At 37.1% G+C, this 19,048-nt stretch overlaps 1 protein-coding gene across 2 annotated transcripts; it reads left to right on the top strand.

The window, feature by feature from the left end:
• The first annotated feature begins 363 nt into the window (after positions 1-363).
• Positions 364-19,011, top strand: LOC306850763 (vam6/Vps39-like protein). 2 transcript variants are annotated; one of them, XM_079386615.1, is made up of 24 exons: positions 364-935; positions 1,641-1,706; positions 1,791-1,855; positions 2,228-2,270; positions 3,014-3,108; positions 4,080-4,178; positions 4,265-4,357; positions 4,663-4,846; positions 5,886-6,006; positions 7,214-7,334; positions 7,421-7,550; positions 9,148-9,290; positions 9,372-9,512; positions 10,518-10,659; positions 11,376-11,462; positions 12,131-12,204; positions 12,298-12,514; positions 13,650-13,778; positions 13,887-13,989; positions 14,235-14,280; positions 15,151-15,300; positions 16,540-16,674; positions 16,925-17,016; positions 17,633-19,011. In XM_079386615.1, the coding sequence occupies exons 1-24, from the start codon at positions 863-865 to the stop codon at positions 17,709-17,711; spliced, it is 2,628 nt and encodes an 875-aa protein (XP_079242741.1). In that variant the 5' UTR covers positions 364-862; the 3' UTR covers positions 17,712-19,011. The 2 variants fall into 2 exon arrangements, with proteins under 2 accessions (XP_079242741.1, XP_079242742.1); XM_079386616.1 differs by having other exon boundaries at positions 366-935; positions 4,083-4,178.
• The last annotated feature ends 37 nt before the right edge of the window (positions 19,012-19,048 follow it).

The following is a 19,048-nucleotide window of genomic DNA, read 5'->3' as shown; positions in this document are numbered from 1 at the left end:
AATAAATGATTGATTGTTTCTTCAGACTGAAGACAAAAGGAGCATTTGGGGGAAATATTATTATTAAATTTAGCAAGTTTAATTTACTGGGTAGCAATTATGGATAATTTTAATAGAGACTTCAACAACTTTAGTAGATAAGGAGAATTTTTGTCGAAGAAGCCATTCTATAGGCTATAACTAAATATGTTATTCCAAAAACTTACGCAAGCAGGTTAAGAAATCTGTGATCTATAATTGAACGACTATCTTTGTTTGACATGGTATTGAAAAGACTTTGGTCAACAAATAAGTTAGTGTTATCAAAAACAGGAGCGGACAGAAAACATCTGTGTTCTGTCACGTGCTGTTAATAGAACTCTCGCAGTCACGTGCTCGTCACGGCTCCGGGAAGTTCCCGCAGCACAGATAGCTCTTTGCTAGCTGTCAAAACACTGAATCCTGGCGGATATCAGCTCAAAACAACGGACAGCAGAACCCCAAATCAACCACAGCATCGCGCTGGACAATGGGATTAAATACATTTGGAATCTGAGCATCGAGGATCTGTGTTTTAGCAAGATTAAAGGGCAAAATATGAAAGCTACATACTAGCCAACTGCTTGACAACACAGCAAAACACAAGAGTTTCAGCGCTTCCTCTCTTATTTTTGGACTCATGAAGGATGGAGTGGGACAATTCTGGGACATCTGACGAGAGTCGAGCTGGTTAACAAAGACGTGAATGATCTTTATAACTGGGTTTGTTTTATTCTGTTTGTTTCCAGTTAACTGCCAGCAGATCGTGGAGTGGTTTTGTTTTCTATCTTAGCATCTTGGGTTATTTATTTACGTGTGTCTGGTCGTACATAAGAGCTCCAGTATGCATGAGGCATACGAGCCAGTTCCTATCCTGGAGAAATTACCCCTGCAGATTGACTGTCTGGCGGCCTGGGGTGAGTTCTGCTGCCCTGTCCTTCATATGAACATATTCAGCACTGGTCAGGAAACATGCCTGTGATGTCCAAAACAGATGTTTAGTTACACAGATCAACAGGTTCTGAGTCATAGCTGGAGAAAAGACAACTATACAGATGTTTTATTAACTAGGCAGCTTACAAGAAATGTAGTATCCATGTACATGTTTAGATTAGATTCTATCAAGCAAGTATAAGGGAAATGAAAGCTGAGTAAAGTGTTAATTCTACATATGTGAGGTTATGAGGTTGGTTTGTACATGTAGGCCTATATATTGAGGGTGTGTGATTATTAGAGCCATCTAAAGGTCTCTTGGGTCAATTCATCTCAAGTGGTCCGATGGAGTAAAAGTGAGACTTTGAGCAATCTTGATCATGACATTTAAATGTGCTAAATATTTCTGTATGTGTGTACCTTGAAATGTGCTTTAGAGGTCAGTTTTTGTCCCAAGACAAACACTAAATAAATAAATACATAAAATTACACAAAACCAGTGATTTTGCAAAACCAATAATAGTTAAATAAATAAAAATGGTCAAGCAATTTTAGAATGTTTGAACCACTAGAGCTGACCCTCTTCATTTAGTTTGTGTTACAGAACTAGTTCCATGAACTCATTTTTATTAATTTTTTTAATCGTTGCCATGTGTCGTCGATGTGTGATAATCATACTGTGTTTGCAGATGATTGGCTCCTTGTGGGGACCAAACCAGGCCATCTCCTTCTCTACAGGATCAAGAAAGATGCAGGTGCATAGTTTTTGTTATAGCATCAATCATTTGTGAAATTTATTTTTAAGTTAAGGTCTTTTTATAATAATATATTTTTTACAGGTACAAACAGGTTTGAAGTTACATTAGAGAAATCCAATAAGAACTTCTCAAAGAAGATTCAGCAGGTATGCACAGATAGAGAAGCCCATCCATTAAAGTAGTTCACTCAGATTTTGTCATTATTTATGCACCATTATGTCATCCATGAATAATACTTAATTGTATGCCTGTTTCTCACACAGAGCTATCATATGATTTCAAAAGACTATTGACTATGTGTTCTTTGGTTGTTTTTTTAGCTTGACATCTATGGTCATATTAAACTAATTTTAACTGCATGAAGGTTCTTCAAAAATAGTATTATCTTTTTTTTGTTTTTTTGCGTGGAGTAAAGACAGCATGCAGCATGAGGGTGGGATAATAATGACAGAGTAACTATTTTTAAAGGAACAACTGTTGTTTGCTGCTTCTAATATTTCTTCTATTTCCTTTCTCAGCTTTTTGTGGTGTCACAGTACAAGATATTGATTAGTTTGTTGGGTAAGTATGTTTTCCAGATTTGTTGACTCCTCAGATCCTTCAGATTGCATGTGCACCAATAATGTGATTATTTCCGATAAATAGAGTAAGGAACGAATTACAGTGACATGTTTACATGATGAAAACAAAGCTTCCGTTTACATGTCATTTTCATTATTCTGATTATTTGCTAAGAACTTTGGTTACCTTTACCGCCATTATTCACATACCCCAATGCACAGCACAAATGATGAACTCGCATGCAGTAGGTGTGTTACTGGCCACTGTTTTAATCTGCTTGCATCAAATGCAAAACACATTTCGATAGGTGCATCGATGAGCATTGAAGTGTGATAGCGATGCAGCATGTTTTGTTGACAGAGTTCAGTAATTTGGAGTGGAGGGAAACTCGAGCACAAACACATGCACACTTTAGTCAGAGTGGTATAGATGTGATTAGAGGTGTTTGTTTATGCGATTAAAATTGGCATAATTTACTCCGATTATGAGCTCAAATGCATGAATTTGATCAAAGTATTGGGTTTACGTGAGGTAACTGTTAATCGCAATATTGCCTAAGTCGCCTCATAATAGCATTATTAAAAGTAGTCATTGTCATATGATGTGTTGTCATATCACTTTGTTTGTGGCTTGCATTTGAAGAACTTGTATCCTAGATCAAACTGATGTGGTGTAAGTGCAAAGCATCTTAAGGAACTGTGTAGTTTCAGTGTCAGCAGTATCATTGCCTTCTTTTGTTTCAGAAAATAACATCCACGTTCACGACCTGCTCACGTTCCAGCAGATAACTGTTTTATCCAAAGCCAGAGGAGCCACACTGTTTGCCTGTGACCTGCAGGTAGGTTAAAGAATCACTATGGCCTGTTTATTTGCATGCAGTGGTCCCAAAAGTTGTATTTGTGAAATGTTAATGGAACATGTTGATGCCTGAAGTTGCTCTGCTAAGACACCTGCGTGAATGTGAAGAGAACCAAAAAGCACTGCAAGATGCCAGAGTTGCTGAGATGGTCCTCACTGCAGAACACAAGATCCAGGGGGTGAGGTTGGATAAAACCTTAACTTACCCGTCTCCACTAAACCACTGATCCCTAAACCAACCATCTCGACGCCCTGGATGGATCTTGTGGACTGCAGTGAGGGGCTACTGCAGTTGCTTAAAGGTCATTGCAAACGAATCCTGACAATGCTGATGCTGCTGGGAGCGGAGTTTATATAAATATGTTAATATGTGCAGCATGCTTTCCTCTCCATAACATAAAAATGACAGTGGTGAGAAAAGAGAAGTTAAGAAAGTGGATATTAATTGATATAAGCGTTTTGGCACCTGCTCTGCAATTCAGCTCTCCAGTCAAGTCAATTCAAATTAATTTTTATATAGTAGCACTTCATGCAATTGATTTAAAGCAAGTATTAAACATGAAAAAGCAGTGGCAGTGTCGCTTTCAATTAGTTTTACAAGTTCAGTTTGTATTATAAAGCAGTTCTCCAGTGTGTTGTTGTTTTTATTGTACTTGCGTCTGACTTCGACAAACTGAACTGAAGAAATGACTGGAAGATTATTTCCACCTATTGCGCAATCGCCACAGACTAAAGGTAATTTGAAGGTGTTTACCAGCTGGAGTGAATTTTTTATTGATTTTGTTTGAAATGGCATCACAACATTCGTTCTTTGATTGCACTTGATTTTGAAGTAAGGGGTCCAAAAACTTTTGGGGCCACTTGAAGTGAATGCAATTGTTCGTTAATGCTTTGACCCAGCGATCACATCTGATTTCTTATTTTTGTTTCTCTCTCTCGCTCTGTCTTCAGCAGTCTAGCTCAGGTGAGGCCAAACTGCGCATGTGTGTTGCAGTCAAGAGGAAAATTCAGCTGTATTACTGGAAGGACAGAGAATTCCATGAATTACAGGTCTTGAGGCTTGGAAACACAGAAATATTGAAATATTGCTGGTAGACCATAATGTTGGCCTAAATCATGTTTGGTCACTATTGCAGGGAGATTTCGCTGCTCCAGACATTCCCAAGTCCATGGCTTGGTGTGAGAACTCCATATGTGTGGGTTTCAAACGAGACTACTATCTGATCCGGGTAAGTAAAAAAAAAAAAAAAAGTAGTTCTGGTTATGAATGTGTAGTTTGCAGTTTTGTCAGAAGAATGTCTATGTTAGCCAGCAATGATACAACAGCAGGCCAGTAGGACAAGTGAAACCATTTTGTTTATGGAAGCTTGCTGCTCTCCAGTTTTATTCACAGTATATATCAGGTGGACAGTGAACAGACTGTGGCATTGCCATCTGAGGCTGAGACCAGATTCTCTCTCAAATTCTGCAGCTAACTGCATCACAACATGGATGTTGTTTTTTTGGGGGTCAATCATGTGACTTTTCTCTTTAGATGGACGGACGTGGCTCGGTCAAAGAACTGTTCCCCACAGGAAAACAGCTGGAACCATTGGTGGCCCCATTGGCTGATGGGAAGGTCGCAGTGGGTCAGGATGACCTCACGGTTGTTTTAAACGAAGAAGGCGTCTGCACTCAGAAATGTGCCCTTAACTGGACAGACATTCCTGTTGCAATGGGTATGTATGATGCCAGTCCTAACAAACATACTTCTCAGGTACTCATTAGCAATTACCAAACACGTTTGATCATGAGTTCAGTCACTGTTAAAACAACGTGAACAACTTATCAGATCGGTGTCCAGTTACCATCTTGAAAATAAACATGGCTATTTTTAGTTTGTAATTCACATTTGTGTTCAAATAAATTAACTTTAGGCAACCTTATCAAATAATCATAAAAAAAAGTCAAAATCTCATCTAATATTACTCTCATTGTCATATACAATCAGATATCCACAAGCTTACGGTGCATAGCACAACAAAAACAAAGTGGAAACACAATCATAATGCAATTTCTCTTACCGGATAAATTGCAAAGAGCAAAAATGCTCAAACAATTGAACGTCATTACTTTTTAATTACTGAAAAGAAAATATTTGGTTTCAAAACTAGTTTGAAAAATTGTGAAATTTCTCTGGTGTCTAATGTTTTGGTATCTAACAGCCTTGTTTCCAGCAAAAATAACCATGTTGTAATGTGTGTGTGTGTGTGTGTATATATATATATATATATATATATATATATATATATATATATATATATATATATATATATAATTATCATCATGTAGTTACTCATGTGTAATAAACAGCTATATTTACCTGCATGTATTTTTATTAAAACATTATGAAAACTACCACAAACCTTTTCTGAGTGATGATACAAACAATTCGAGTCATTACAATGAATTTGAACTGAGTCATGGAAACGAATGAATGCAAGAGCTGTTTAATATTGATTTATGACCAGGCCAAAACCGAATCTGTGCCTGCAGAATTCACAGATTTCCCCAGATTAAGAACACCCAACATGCAAAGTTAATCAAATCTTCAGCTCTTTGCATGGCTGCTTTTTAAATATTTCCTCTCATTTTTTGAACTTTCAGCTAGCAATTAGATAGTATGGTACTGTTTTTTACACATTTTACCATTTTTAAATCCATTCTATTGATATTTCAAGTCATTTCTGAGTGTGTTTTCACGTGTTTGTTGATTAGAGCACCAGCCTCCATACATCATCGCAGTGCTGCCACGCTATGTGGAGATCCGCACCCTTGAGCCCAGACTGCTGGTGCAGAGCGTAGAACTGCAGAGACCGCGTTTCATCACCTCCGCTGGGTGAGACCTGTCTACAGAAGCTTTTTTCCTCAGTATTTCGTTTTCATGATTCATGTTTTCCTGTATTTTCTGTCATTTGTTTAAAGTGCCCCTGTTATGGGTAAAGAAAGGTTCATATTTTGGTTTAGGGACAACAGGTCGCCATGCATGCAAGGTCAAAAAACACTTTCATTGTCTTATAATATGCATTTATTTTTACATTACTTGCTCAACGACTACCAAACGATTCGCTCAGCGATTCATTTTTCCAAACCCCTCCTTTGCGTGACGCTAATCTGCGGTGATTGGTCGATTTTATTTAAAGCAGTGTTTGAGAGCTCAGTGCTGCTTTGTGTACAGCTTTACCGGGGAAACCGATATTTTTACTGCAAGCGGCACCTAGTGGCAAAGAATGAATATGCATTTTCATTCAGACCAACTGGAAAAGACCAACTAGCAATATGCTAATGTTTCATGTTCATGTCAACGTGAAACGACTTGGGATTCATTTTAAAAACGACTCATTTCAGTGATTCAGAGTCGACTCTTTCTTTTGAGAGACAATAACTTTATACACAGTGCACTTTCAGGTTTAAAACTTTGCAGGATGTTTTCATTCACTTGTGTTACACACTGCATGGAAATCCATAATAGGGGCACTTTAAAACTAGTAATGTCCTTCTGTATTTGTCGACGAATCAGGTTTTTCATGGGTTGGTCAAACAGGTTAGCAAAAATGTCTGAATCAGTTCCCGCTTGTGTTCAGTGAAGCAGATATTTACCTATAATTCACTGAAACACCTGCAGAATGCAGATGCACCCTATTTGAGAAGATGTTCCAAACCTGTATGCATTTCCTCTGCAGGACGCAAAAGAAGATATTTTGAATATGAAACTAGACTTAACCTCACTATATTTCATTGCATGGACAAAAAAAGCAATGTCTTCTTTTGTGCTCCACAGAAGAAAGAAAAAAAGCCTTACATGTTTGGAACGACATGAGGAACTGATTATAGAAATGTCATTTTTGGGTGAACTATCCCTTTTAATGTAATATTTGAATGTACAGCTTGTTAATGACTCTGTACTACATGTACAGTTATATTCTGATCAAAAGATCAAAATACTTTAAGGGACAGATTTTGATATGCAACTGGAAAGGCATGTTTTGATCTGTGGTGATCTGGTGATCTGACTCTTTTCTTTCTTTCCGTCTGTAATTTCACAGATCAAATGTTGTGTATGTAGCAAGCAATCACTTTGTTTGGCGTCTGGTGCCCATCTCTATAGCCAGCCAGATACGACAGCTGCTGCAGGACAAACAGTTTGAACTGGCACTTCAGCTAGCGGTGAGAAACCTTTTAACATCCACTAAATACTAAAGTACACTGCGTTTATCATATGCTGAGATTGTTTTTGTCTCGTCTTTCCTCAGAAAATGAAGGATGATTCAGATGCAGACAAGAGACAACAGATTCATCACATTCAGAACCTGTTTGCCTTCAACTTGTTCTGTCAGAAACGCTTTGATGACTCCATGCAGGGGTTTTCTAAGTTAGGCACAGGTGAGTTCATACAGCAGTGATAATGCACCACAAATGAGGATAGAATAGCATACATGTACAGCAAGACGTGTCCAGTGTGTGATACATTGCACTAAAAAAACTTTTTATGCATTTAGAATGCATATAAAATTTCTGTACATTTGCACAGCTTTAACATAAAATGTAAGATTTCCGTAATATAAACCTTTAAAATATTCAATTTATTTCAATCTCATACATTTCAAATATTTGAGTATTGCTTGTTCCACAGCTAGCCATATTTTAAACATGTTCATACTAACTAAATTAATTCTAAACTATTTGAATAAAAATAACATTTTGAAAATGATTAAATAAAATCAAATAGATTCATATAGTTGGCTAATAATAAACTGTCATGATTTTTGAGTGCAAAAATCTTACCTTTTTCGTTGTATGATTGACAAATATGCATCACGTGTTTTATTTAAATTGCTTATTATTTTATGTGAAAACTGTGCAAATGGATGGGATGTGCAATTAAAATATTTTAATCTTAAATTAAGGACTTTTTTTGTTTGTTTGAGTGCCAAATAAGTTATTGATTTGAGTTGTATTTAATTTTTTTTCATTGATTGACACAAGTATTTAAGAGAAACTTTCTGGCGGGTGGTTTACAGTTTAATACCAACTGGTGTAAATACCAACCAATCAGACTGGCGTTATGGAAAGTTCTTTTCATTTTTGTGTACACTATCAGATGTAGTCTTGCTGTCTGGGGCTGAGCTGCTTAATTGAATTTACATTTACATTTATTCATTTAGCTGACGCTTTTATCCAAAGCGACTTACAATTGCTATATATGTCAGAGGTCGCACGCCTCTGGAGCAACTAGGGGTTAAGTGTCTTGCTCAGGGACACATTGGTGTCTCACAGTGGATTCGAACCCGGGTCTCTCACACCAAAGGCATATGTCTTATCCACTGCGCCATCACCACCCCACTAGAGTCTGAATCCACTAGAGAGTGCCATTGGACCAGGAAAGAAAGCCGTATGCATCATAGAGTTCTGCAGCGATGACATATTTTTGTAGGCCAACCGTATGTTAGCATCACCCTGGGTCCTTCAACAAAACCCTGTATGTTTTTTTTGTAGTGGCTTCTAAAATTAGTTTGTGTCGTGACCAATAAAAATGTATGATTCTTACACGTGAAAGTCTTCACAAATGAACACAACTTTTGTGAATTTTGAAGCCTAAGTACAATCTCCAAAAGTAAAAAAGCTAAACAGGCTATACACAAATTACACAGCGTCACCGCCATAAAGCTTCCAATTGTTATTTAAAAAAAACATTTTGACTGAAAGTTTGAGTTAGAATATATTATAAACATGACACTGTGAAAGTGACTAGTCAGTAGATGAGTTTATCTGTTCCACAACCTCTAAAGTCCCATTTAGACACTTGTTAGCAAACTCATTTTTCAAGACAAGTAAAAGGTTTAAAAAATAAAAATCACAAATTGTTACTGCTGATATATTTTATATGGTAGAATAAAATGTGAAAATACCTTGAGCTTGTTCACCACAACCCTGATTTCAAAATCGCATTGACTTTAGGATTCGCTCTTCTCTTTTACAGATCCCACTCATGTTATTGGACTGTATCCAGACCTGCTCCCATCTGACTACCGCAAGCAGCTGCACTACCCCAACCCTCTGCCCACACTGTCTGGAGCCGAGCTGGAGAAAGCCCACCTGGCCCTCATAGACTACCTGACACAGGTATTCACGATTCATCAATTTCATAGTGTTTTTAAACTTTATTTCATCTTGTTACAGTTTTCTCTGTATCTTTTGTGATAGAAACGCAGTCATTTAGTGAAGCAGCTGAATGACACGGACCCCTTCACCACCTCCCCTCTCATGGAGGGGACCCCCACCATCAAGAGCCGCAAGAAGCTCCTTCAGATCATCGACACCACTCTGCTTAAATGTTACCTCCACGTAAGGCCTTCAGATTGTTCTCAGTAGCTCAGTTCTGCATCGTGCAGACAGCATGTTAACTGAAATGGAGCCTTGATTAATAACCATTGTTGATTCAAAGACTGATGATAGCATCAGTAAACTTAAGCACTTTGCAAAAGGTATTCACATAAACACAAAAATGAACTACAGAGACAAATATGGAATAAATATTTTATTTTTAAAAATTATATTTCAAATAAACGTTGTTCTTTTAAACTTTCGGTTTACCAAAGAATCATGAAAAAAAAAATCATGGCTTCCACTAAAAGCAGCACAACTGTTTTTGAGATTAATAATTGTAAATGTTTCTTGTGCTGCAAATCAGCACATCAGAATGATTTCTGAAGGATCATGTGACACTGAAGACTGCAGTAATGATGCTGAAAATGCAGCTTTGAGCACAGAAATAAATTAGATTTTACAATATAGTACATATTTTAAATTGTAATATTATTTCACAATATTGCTGTGTTTTTGATCAAATAAATGCAGCCTTTGGTGAGCATAACATTTTAACTGAATGTATATATTATAATTTGTGGCTGCTGCTATTAATACTTCTCTAAAGGAAATTTGTGACTTTCCAGAGTCTTAGTTACCAGTATTCTGAATTTCTTTACCATTAGTATTTAAATTTTTTTTACTACAATAAGCCAAAATTGACACAGAATATGATGATCGGTTTACTAAAGATTGTAAGTTGTAAATTAATTCTTTAGATAATTGTACCATAAACTGCTAAATTATTTATTTATAATTTTTAAAATTCTCATTAAAGTAATGCACCTATTAAATTTTTTTACAAGTCAATCAATCATTTACTTTAATAAGACCGTATGCAGTATATGAATGTATAAATACTTGTCTGTGAGGCCTGAAGCTCTTGCTTAAGTTGACAGATCACTGCAGTTATAACCAGTTGATCTCAGCTCACTGTAAAGTATTCAGTGTGATTTTAAGAATGTTTTCTTTTTAAATCCTCAGACCAATGTAGCCTTAGTGTCGCCTCTCCTGCGGCTGGAGAACAACCACTGTCACATAGAGGAGAGCGAGTATGTGCTGAAGAAAGCCCACAAATACAGCGAACTCATCATCCTCTATGAGAAAAAAGGCCTTCATCAGAAAGGTGGTGTGCTCAGTCTTCTCAGCTTCCGCTTATTGAGAACGTACATCTGGATTGTCATATGAATGTTTATGTGACCTCCTGTAATCTCCATTAGGAGTATAATCTCTGTGTGTGTCCTCAAGCATCTGAATATGATTAGGAGGGCTCTGAACTGCTCTTGTTTACAGAGATGCTCTAATCAAGTCCTGAGCTGTTTTGTTGATGCCATGCCTTACAGAAGAGATGAGGAGGAGCAGACCGTGTAGATCCACTGCAGCCAAGCAAACTCATTTATATAAACGTCACTTTCATGAATATACACAGATTTCTGTTTGTATGCCAGCATTGACGGTTGTTTTCTATTGGTTTAGTAGAAACTGTATTTGTGTCATTGAGTGATTGAAGTTTCAGTTGCAAATCCAGTTTTTAACATGCATTTGAAAAGCTTGTGAAATAACAAGGTAATAGGTCTTTTTTTAGTGTAGCAACCAAGCAACAAGTCTGTACAAACCCATTGATTTGTTCATTAATCAGATGCTGTATTGCACTGTATGTTCTGTAATAGAGTGGATATGTTGACTATTTATTGTCAGTGTATGATTTTACATCACCAGTCTTTCTCTCTTGTGACACAGCTCAGAACTACGTAAACATTTTGCTGTGAAGCTGCAGATTTTGAAAAGTCTTGTCGTCTTCCTCATTCAGTTCAGTAGACTTACAGAAGTGTGATTGTCCAGCTCTGCAGGTTCTGCTGGATCAGTCCACCAAAGCCAACTCTCCTCTGAAGGGCCACGAGAGGACTGTACAGTATCTTCAGAGACTGGGTAAGATGACCACACTCATTTACTGCAAGTTAAGTGCTGCAGATTTTTGGAGATTCCCACCTAGAGCTGCTTGATTACTCCAAATAAAACCAAAATCACAATACGGCTTAGTGCAATTATTAAATGGTTGTTTTAGAGTGAAGCGTGGCATTGTGTTCATTTACACGTGAGCAGGTCATTGTCTCAGCAAATGCTGCTCCGCATGAGCTCATCTTTGCATCAGTCGCTATCAGTTTGGGTCACGTTAAAGTAAATTTGTTAATGCAACATGCACCAACCATCTTCTCATACTTGTAATGAGATACACTTATATACAAAAGAAAAGCTTTAAAGACTCCCTACAGTTTTCCATCAAAATAAAAGTTTGAAGGTTTTAATGTTTAAAAATATAAAAATTAAGACTGTAATTTTTTTTTATAAAATTAAGTTTTGTAATTTCACTTTTGTATGTAAAATTTAATAATATATAATAATGGTATTATTTGTTCTTAAATCTAATTAAAATCAAATTTCACTAAGAGTGTCGTACTCTCAGCTCCATTTAATATTTTAATGTTAAAATCCATTTCCCATAAATACAGTGTAGAAACCAGCCGACTGATTCTGTCAATATGTTGATTTGTAAGACAAATGATCCACCTCACCAGCATTGATGTCTTTCTGTTCAGGTGTGGAGAACCTGGGCATCATATTTGAGTTTTCGCCGTGGGTTCTGAAGATTTCTCCAGAGGATGGACTGAAGGTGAGATAAACATGATCTGGTTGTATTTATATGTACTCTGTGGTCATTTTGAAAAGCTTGAGTTTGAATTAATTTTTTTTTTTCTACTTTCAGATCTTCACTGAGGACCTGACGGAGGTGGAGACTCTGCCCAGGGATAAGGTGTTGAACTTCCTGAAGGAGGGGTTCAAGGAGCTGGCCATCCCGTACCTGGAGCACATCATTCACCTTTGGGACGAGACGCAGCCCGAGTTCCACAATGTTCTGATCCAGCTCTACCTGGAGAAGGTGCAAGGCCTCATGAAAGTGTATCTCAACTCACTGCCTGAAGGTCAGACACTCAGCGGTCACTCACTCACACTGCTTTATTAGAGCTGATCCAGGGGTGCTGCTGGAAACAATAGCACAATATCTTCTCAAGTAATAGAAGTGAAATTCGGTCTTTCTGCAGCAGCTGAAAATATACAAAAATAATGAACACTGCAGCATAATCTCTGATGACCGCTGTTGACTAATTTTGGGAGAAAGTTTGTCTTTTTTAGGATGAATTTTGGTACAATCATTTTTAATTCTCAGATAGAAGTGCTTCATATTGTGTAGGTATTAGGAAACATGCAAATTATAAAATAATAAAATAATTTTTCGCATTAGGTAATTGATATGCTGTGACATCACTTCACAGTAGCTGAAAACCTTTTTATGGACCGAAAAAAAACACGGGCTTTAGTGAAAACACTGTGCGGACCCAAAGATATCCAAAAAACTCCAGCACTTATATATTCAATAATTCAGAGAAGCATAATTGTACGTGTCAGGTGCTTTGACAGATTGACTGTGCTGTTTTAAAGAACTTGGCATGTGTTTTTCCCCGGCACGTCACTTTTATGGTTCTATTCTCATCAGTAAATGTTATGAATTTATGTATTTCGATTTTTCATAAAAAGCAAGCTAGTTGTCGTCAGATGCAGAGACACCATTGTATATTTATATTATATTTTGATTGGCTTTATTTTATTGTGTTTGTGTGACTACTGTGTAACTAGTAGAAAATGTATCAAAATATGTTCTACCCACCCACTTATATTCAGAATTTAATTTTCATAAAATAAATATTTATCATCATACTTTTTTACTTAAGCCACCAAAACATATATTTAATTCTTAAGGATATTTTCTGAGATTTTGTGGTACTTGTAACAGGGCTCTTCACTAGTACTGTAAGTTTTGAATAAACCCTTTATTAGCAACACAATTATTCTTTGTGATGGAAATGATGACACAACTGTCATAATTTGTGTAAAAATTGGTAGTTGTGTGGGTGTGGGCTAGACAGGGTTTTACAAAAAAGGAACAGAATAATGGATAAAAAAAAAATTGTGACGCAAAGTATCCATAAACATGTCTAAAAGGAAGACTTTCCGTCTAGATGAATACAAGGCCAAGCGTACCGTGTTGACTGTGTCCAGGTGTTCCAGCTGTAGCTGCAGGAAAGGAGGCGGGAGAGCTGGGAGAGTACAGGAAGAAGCTTCTGTCGCTTCTGGAAGTGTCCAGCAGCTATGAGCCAGAGCGACTCATCAGTGATTTCCCATTTGATGGTGAGTGTACAGGTCAGAGACATACAATAAAAAATCTAGATATATAAAACTGCATGACAAATGCTGTTCTTGTGTTGCTTCCTCCCCTCCTCTCCCTGGCTCTCTCAGGTCTGTTGGAGGAGAGGGCTCTTCTCCTGGGCCGTATGGGGAAACATGAGCAGGCTCTCTTCATCTACGTTCACATTCTCAAAGACACGCGTATGGCTGAAGAGTGAGTATCGCTTAGCCCTCTTCTGCATCACATCTCAAGTCAACATGAAATCAAAAAGAAGCTTCTGTCAAAAGTGCTCCTCTGCAATCCACTGCAAACTCTCATTCAAGTCTCTACCCACCAATTCTCTTTCTTGTTGAATATTTCATGTTGACAGTTTCATGAAAGGGAAGCTGACTTTAAACACCATCACTTCTACTCCAGTGGTGTTAAGACTGTGTTTTGTGTGTTCTGATCTTCCTCAGGTACTGCCATGGTCATTATGATCCATCAACAAACGGCAATAAAGATGTGAGTGCTGCTCAGTGACTTTTCACCAGTCTTATTTCAATTGTTTTCACTGTCACATTGTTGTTGTATAGTCTCTGCAGTCTGGCTTGTACTATATCTTTTACAATCCAATAATAGACCCACAAGGATTTAGTAGGACTTGTTCTGCTTTGCTGAAAACACAGAATAATAGCTTGCATATTGTCACTAAATCAGTACAGTATATACAGTTTTTATTGACACTGATTATATGCTGTACATTTTAAAAGTTTTAAATTATGATTTCACTGTTTAAGTTTAAGAGTTACATCATTGTCTGTTGTTTATATATATATATATATATATATATATATATATATATATATATATATTAGTATTATCAGTGATTGCATTCTCTCAAAATATATATAAAAAATCCATTTAAATTGTATTTATTTAAATGTAATCTACTAGTGAAATTAGACATTATAAGGACTAGCAAATATTTGCCCCAATATGCAATATTATATTTAGTAGTTTAGTATTGTCATTAAGACACTAGAAATGCTGATTTCATCCCACACACACATACAAAAAGACAACAAGTGTATGTCATGAATGAATGATGTTAAATATTATGATATTATAAAAAAAAAAATTGCAAGCTGTTTAGAAAGACTGAATGCAAACACATTAAGGCTAGTAAAATAAATAAAAAAGTACAAGAAAAATATGCTACTCACCATCTTTAATCACTATTATGCAAATATTTGAGGCTTGAAGTCTGAGGTTTTGTAAATGGGACTGTCAATCCCAAACACTGTGTGAATGTGGCCAGCTGGTAAAACTGTCCTGTGATGATGCTTCTTGTCTAATGTTAACAGAGGTGCTGTGTGTCTCTGCTGTCTGTAGGTGTATCTGTCCCTGCTGCGCATGTATCTGTCTCCTCCGGACGTGCACTTCCTCGGGCCCATAAAGATGGAGTTATGTGAGCCACAGGCTAACCTCCAGGCAGCCCTGAATGTTCTGCAGCTCCACTACAGCAAACTGAACACCGCCAAAGTGAGCATCCACCAAATACTAACAATATCATACACCCAGAACATGGTAGCATCATAACATCTTCTGCATGGGCTAGAACACAGGAAAATATACATTTGAACTGAAGATGTTATCAACAAACCATGATAGTTTCCTTTCCTCAGCTGACTGAGAGTGAAATACTGAAAAACTGCATGTTGTAACAAAATCATAGGTAGTCATATATGAGGTTTTTAGAGATTATTTTGAACCAGTGAGATTGACTGTGGCCAATAAACCTGAGGTGAAGCATTAAATTTCAAGGTTGTGCCTGTTCATGGTTGCTTTCACCAAAAAACACAAACAATCCTCATTTTGCTTAGCTTAGCCACTGCCTCAGAGTAAGGCATTGATTAAAATATTTGCATAATGATTCATCTAATTCTTTTTTAGTTTAAAACATTATTTTTTAGTTTTAAGACAACAAACTTATATATGAAATTATATAATTTGACAATTTGGGTTTTGATAAAATTGTTACAGATTGTTGGTAAAAAAAAAAAATGATGCCATAATTTCTGGAAAAATTTATACAATAATCAAATTGTTTGATTATTGCGCTCTTTGTATAGATTGTAGAAGCTTTTGAAAAATAACAAAATAAATACAAGACATCTGAAAATTAGCAAGAAAAAATAATAATACATGATGGTGTAGTAACACATTTTGAAAGACCGTTTTAATGTGACCTACATTTAAGGAAGAAAATAAAAAGCTGCCATCTGTCAGTTTCAATAAAAATCACCCCTGGGATGTAAAAGTGCCCTTATTTGGTGCATCTCAGTTTTATATTATCTCTGTGGCTGATATTTAATTCCAAATATAACAGACTGCAACAGTATGAGTAAAGGTTTTAACTATTTAAAAAAAAACAAATAATGCATGAGGTCTTTGATGGAGAGAATAGTGAGCATGTGTGGCAGCGCTTCACAAGTCAGTCCTGCTGATTCCAGCACATCATTTAAGATGCCAGCAGAGGAAATGAGACTCTGTGTTGACATGTTGTCAGATGCCATCACTGAGCTCTGAATTTACAGATTATTGTGTGAGAAACATCTGTGGAAACCTGCTGTTCATGTTCCTGTTGAATTTAGTTCCTCTTTCCTTTGTAGTGTTGAAGTTTCAGCTGAAGCCATTTGACAGTCAGACAGATACAGTTCCAAATCGCATACAGAATCCATGGCACGCTGTCTTACGCGGCTTCTCTCTGTCTTTCATAAGGCCATAAACCTGCTGCCAGCCAACACACAGATCCAAGAGATCCGGGTCTTTCTGGAGAATGTGCTGGAGGAGAAGGCTGGGAGGAAGCGCTTTGACCAGGTCCTGAAGAGCCTCCTACAGGCCGAGTTCCTGCGGGTACGTTTACTTCTGAACAGTTTTCACTTTCTTTTAAAGCTGTATTCAGTGTTTTTAAGGTAATTTTGCCAGATTACTCAATTAATTGATGAAAAATCAAACTTGTTACTAGAAGGTGCAATACTTAAAAACTGCCAAGTTGTTAAATGTTGAATAAGAAGCATCACTAATTCTAACTAATTACTCTCCAAAATGGTCCATATGTTTAATTTAATTTAGTAATGTTTGAATGTGTTTTGTTTGTTTGCAGGTGCAGGAGGAACGTATCTTTCACCAGCAGGTAAGGTGTGTCATCACAGATGAGAAAACCTGCAGAGTGTGCAAGAAGAAGATCGGAAACAGGTGTGCTTCATGCTAATATCTCACGTTATTGCAGTATTCTTTTCTGTAAAGCATTCACCTATATACACCGTGCTCAAGTCAAGAATTTAGTTTTTTTAAATGCATACTTGTGTGTGTAGCCACAGACATAACGGAGTAAAATGCATTTAATAGAGAATCTGACATCTGATAAATTGCATTGAGAGAGAAAAAAGATAAGATGCATCGTTGAAGCAGGTTATTACATTAATAAATAATGTAAAATGTTGGTTAATTAAATGTTTACAAACATTATAAGCACTAGTAGCATTCATATATGAGTCGCTTTGGAATATAATTCGCAGCATATTTAAGATGATTTTTGTCAGTTGTATTTCAGCCAAATAACAAACCATACATCAATGGGAAGCTCATTTATTCAGCTTACAGATGATGTATAAATCTCAATTTCCAAAAAATTGACCCTTATGACTGGTTTTGTGGTCCAGGCTCGCATATATTAAATAACGAATCTGAAATACCCATCCAAAAACAAGCCACTGAACAAGTGTGCAGTTTCACTCTACGAGTGCTCATTTAGGGACTGATTGAGGGATTTACTGTATGAATATTTATATTTCTGTGTCTTTGTGTCCAGTGCCTTTGCCAGGTATCCTAACGGTGTTGTGGTTCACTACTTCTGCTGTAAAGATCGCAACATGTGTCCAGCGGAGTAGTCAAACCTGCAGACCGGAGACGCCGGAAACGCCAAACACGCTGAGCACAGCGAGCTCGGCAAATGTGAAACCACCAGACTGACGCGCCGCCATCTCTCTCTCACTCTTTCCAGTGGAATGGCAAAGCCGACACACGTCTGTCTGAAGAAATTACTCAACTTGAATTAACGTAAAAAAACATGAACAGTGAGACTAAATTCAGATTTATAAAGTGTGTTACTTTGAAAGCTTCACCCAAATGCAGAGCACAGACCCTGGCGTCTCTCTGTCCCCTGAGAAGTGCTTATTCCCTCACATCCCACCTTTTCTTCTTTGCATACAGTGCACCTTTTCATCCAACGTGATGCTTTGTCCGATGCCTTTAGCGGAGAGTTTGTGTGCACCTTCAGGTGCTCAGGACTGTTTCTCTGAGCTGCTCTGCTTTACTCTGTTAGCTTGAGATGAAATCAGACTCCGGATAAAATCCTTAATGTGGCTCCTCTACGGAAAGGCCAGCACTGGCCCACACACTGCAGGAGAAACAACTGGATCATTTACACTAACAGGGGGACAGGGGTGCCAGCCACTTCATTGTCATTTTGACAGTGTTCTTACTGTAATTTAATTACAAGTTCTATGCTGTAATTGTATTTTTAGCAATATGGTAGTTTACCAAATGCATTTACCCAGGTAAAACTGTAATTTTACCACAAAACTGCAATGTGGTAAATTACTGTATTATTAAAAATAGTAACTGGCTGGCACCTTCTGGTTTGCCAGTATTTTACTGTAAACTTGACAGTGTTTTCCTGCTATGGGCTGTCAGATGGAAGGACAAATGCTTCCTCTAGTTTCAGAGATAACTTGTTTACGGCTAGAAGTCTGGATGTGTGTTTTTTTTTTTTTTTTTTTTTTTTTTTTTAACAAAGGCATTGTGTCTAATGTTTCTAGTGGTTTGGGTTGTGGGAGGTTTTGGTGACTCTACAATCACTGTAGCATGCCACTTTTTCTCTTTTGGTTACTTGAGTGGCTTTAATTTATTATTAACACGCTGTCTTTACTGTCAGGAATGTTTCACCTATGTGTGACACCAGTATTTTTCAGGCTTTCTAATACATCTGTCCAATTAGCACTGTTGTCAGATGCCCATGCTTTCAGTTAACTGTAAACCATGACCTGAACTGTTGCTCAAACGAAGGCACGGTCACTTACATTGAACCTTTGTAACAGGCCTGAAATGTATTGCTGGAAATGGATGTGATTGTGTAGATTGTACATTAAATCTGAGGTGGAAGACAAATCTAATAAACATGCATCTCTTATGTGCAGTGTGATTTGTTTGAACTGTATAGGAGAAA

The sequence above is a fragment of the Barbus barbus genome (assembly GCF_936440315.1).
Source record: "Barbus barbus genome assembly, chromosome: 30".
In the NCBI taxonomy this organism is placed as follows: Eukaryota; Metazoa; Chordata; class Actinopteri; order Cypriniformes; family Cyprinidae; genus Barbus; species Barbus barbus.
The sequence above is the reverse complement of the archived record's forward strand: the minus strand, read 5'-3'. Positions and strand labels throughout refer to the sequence as shown.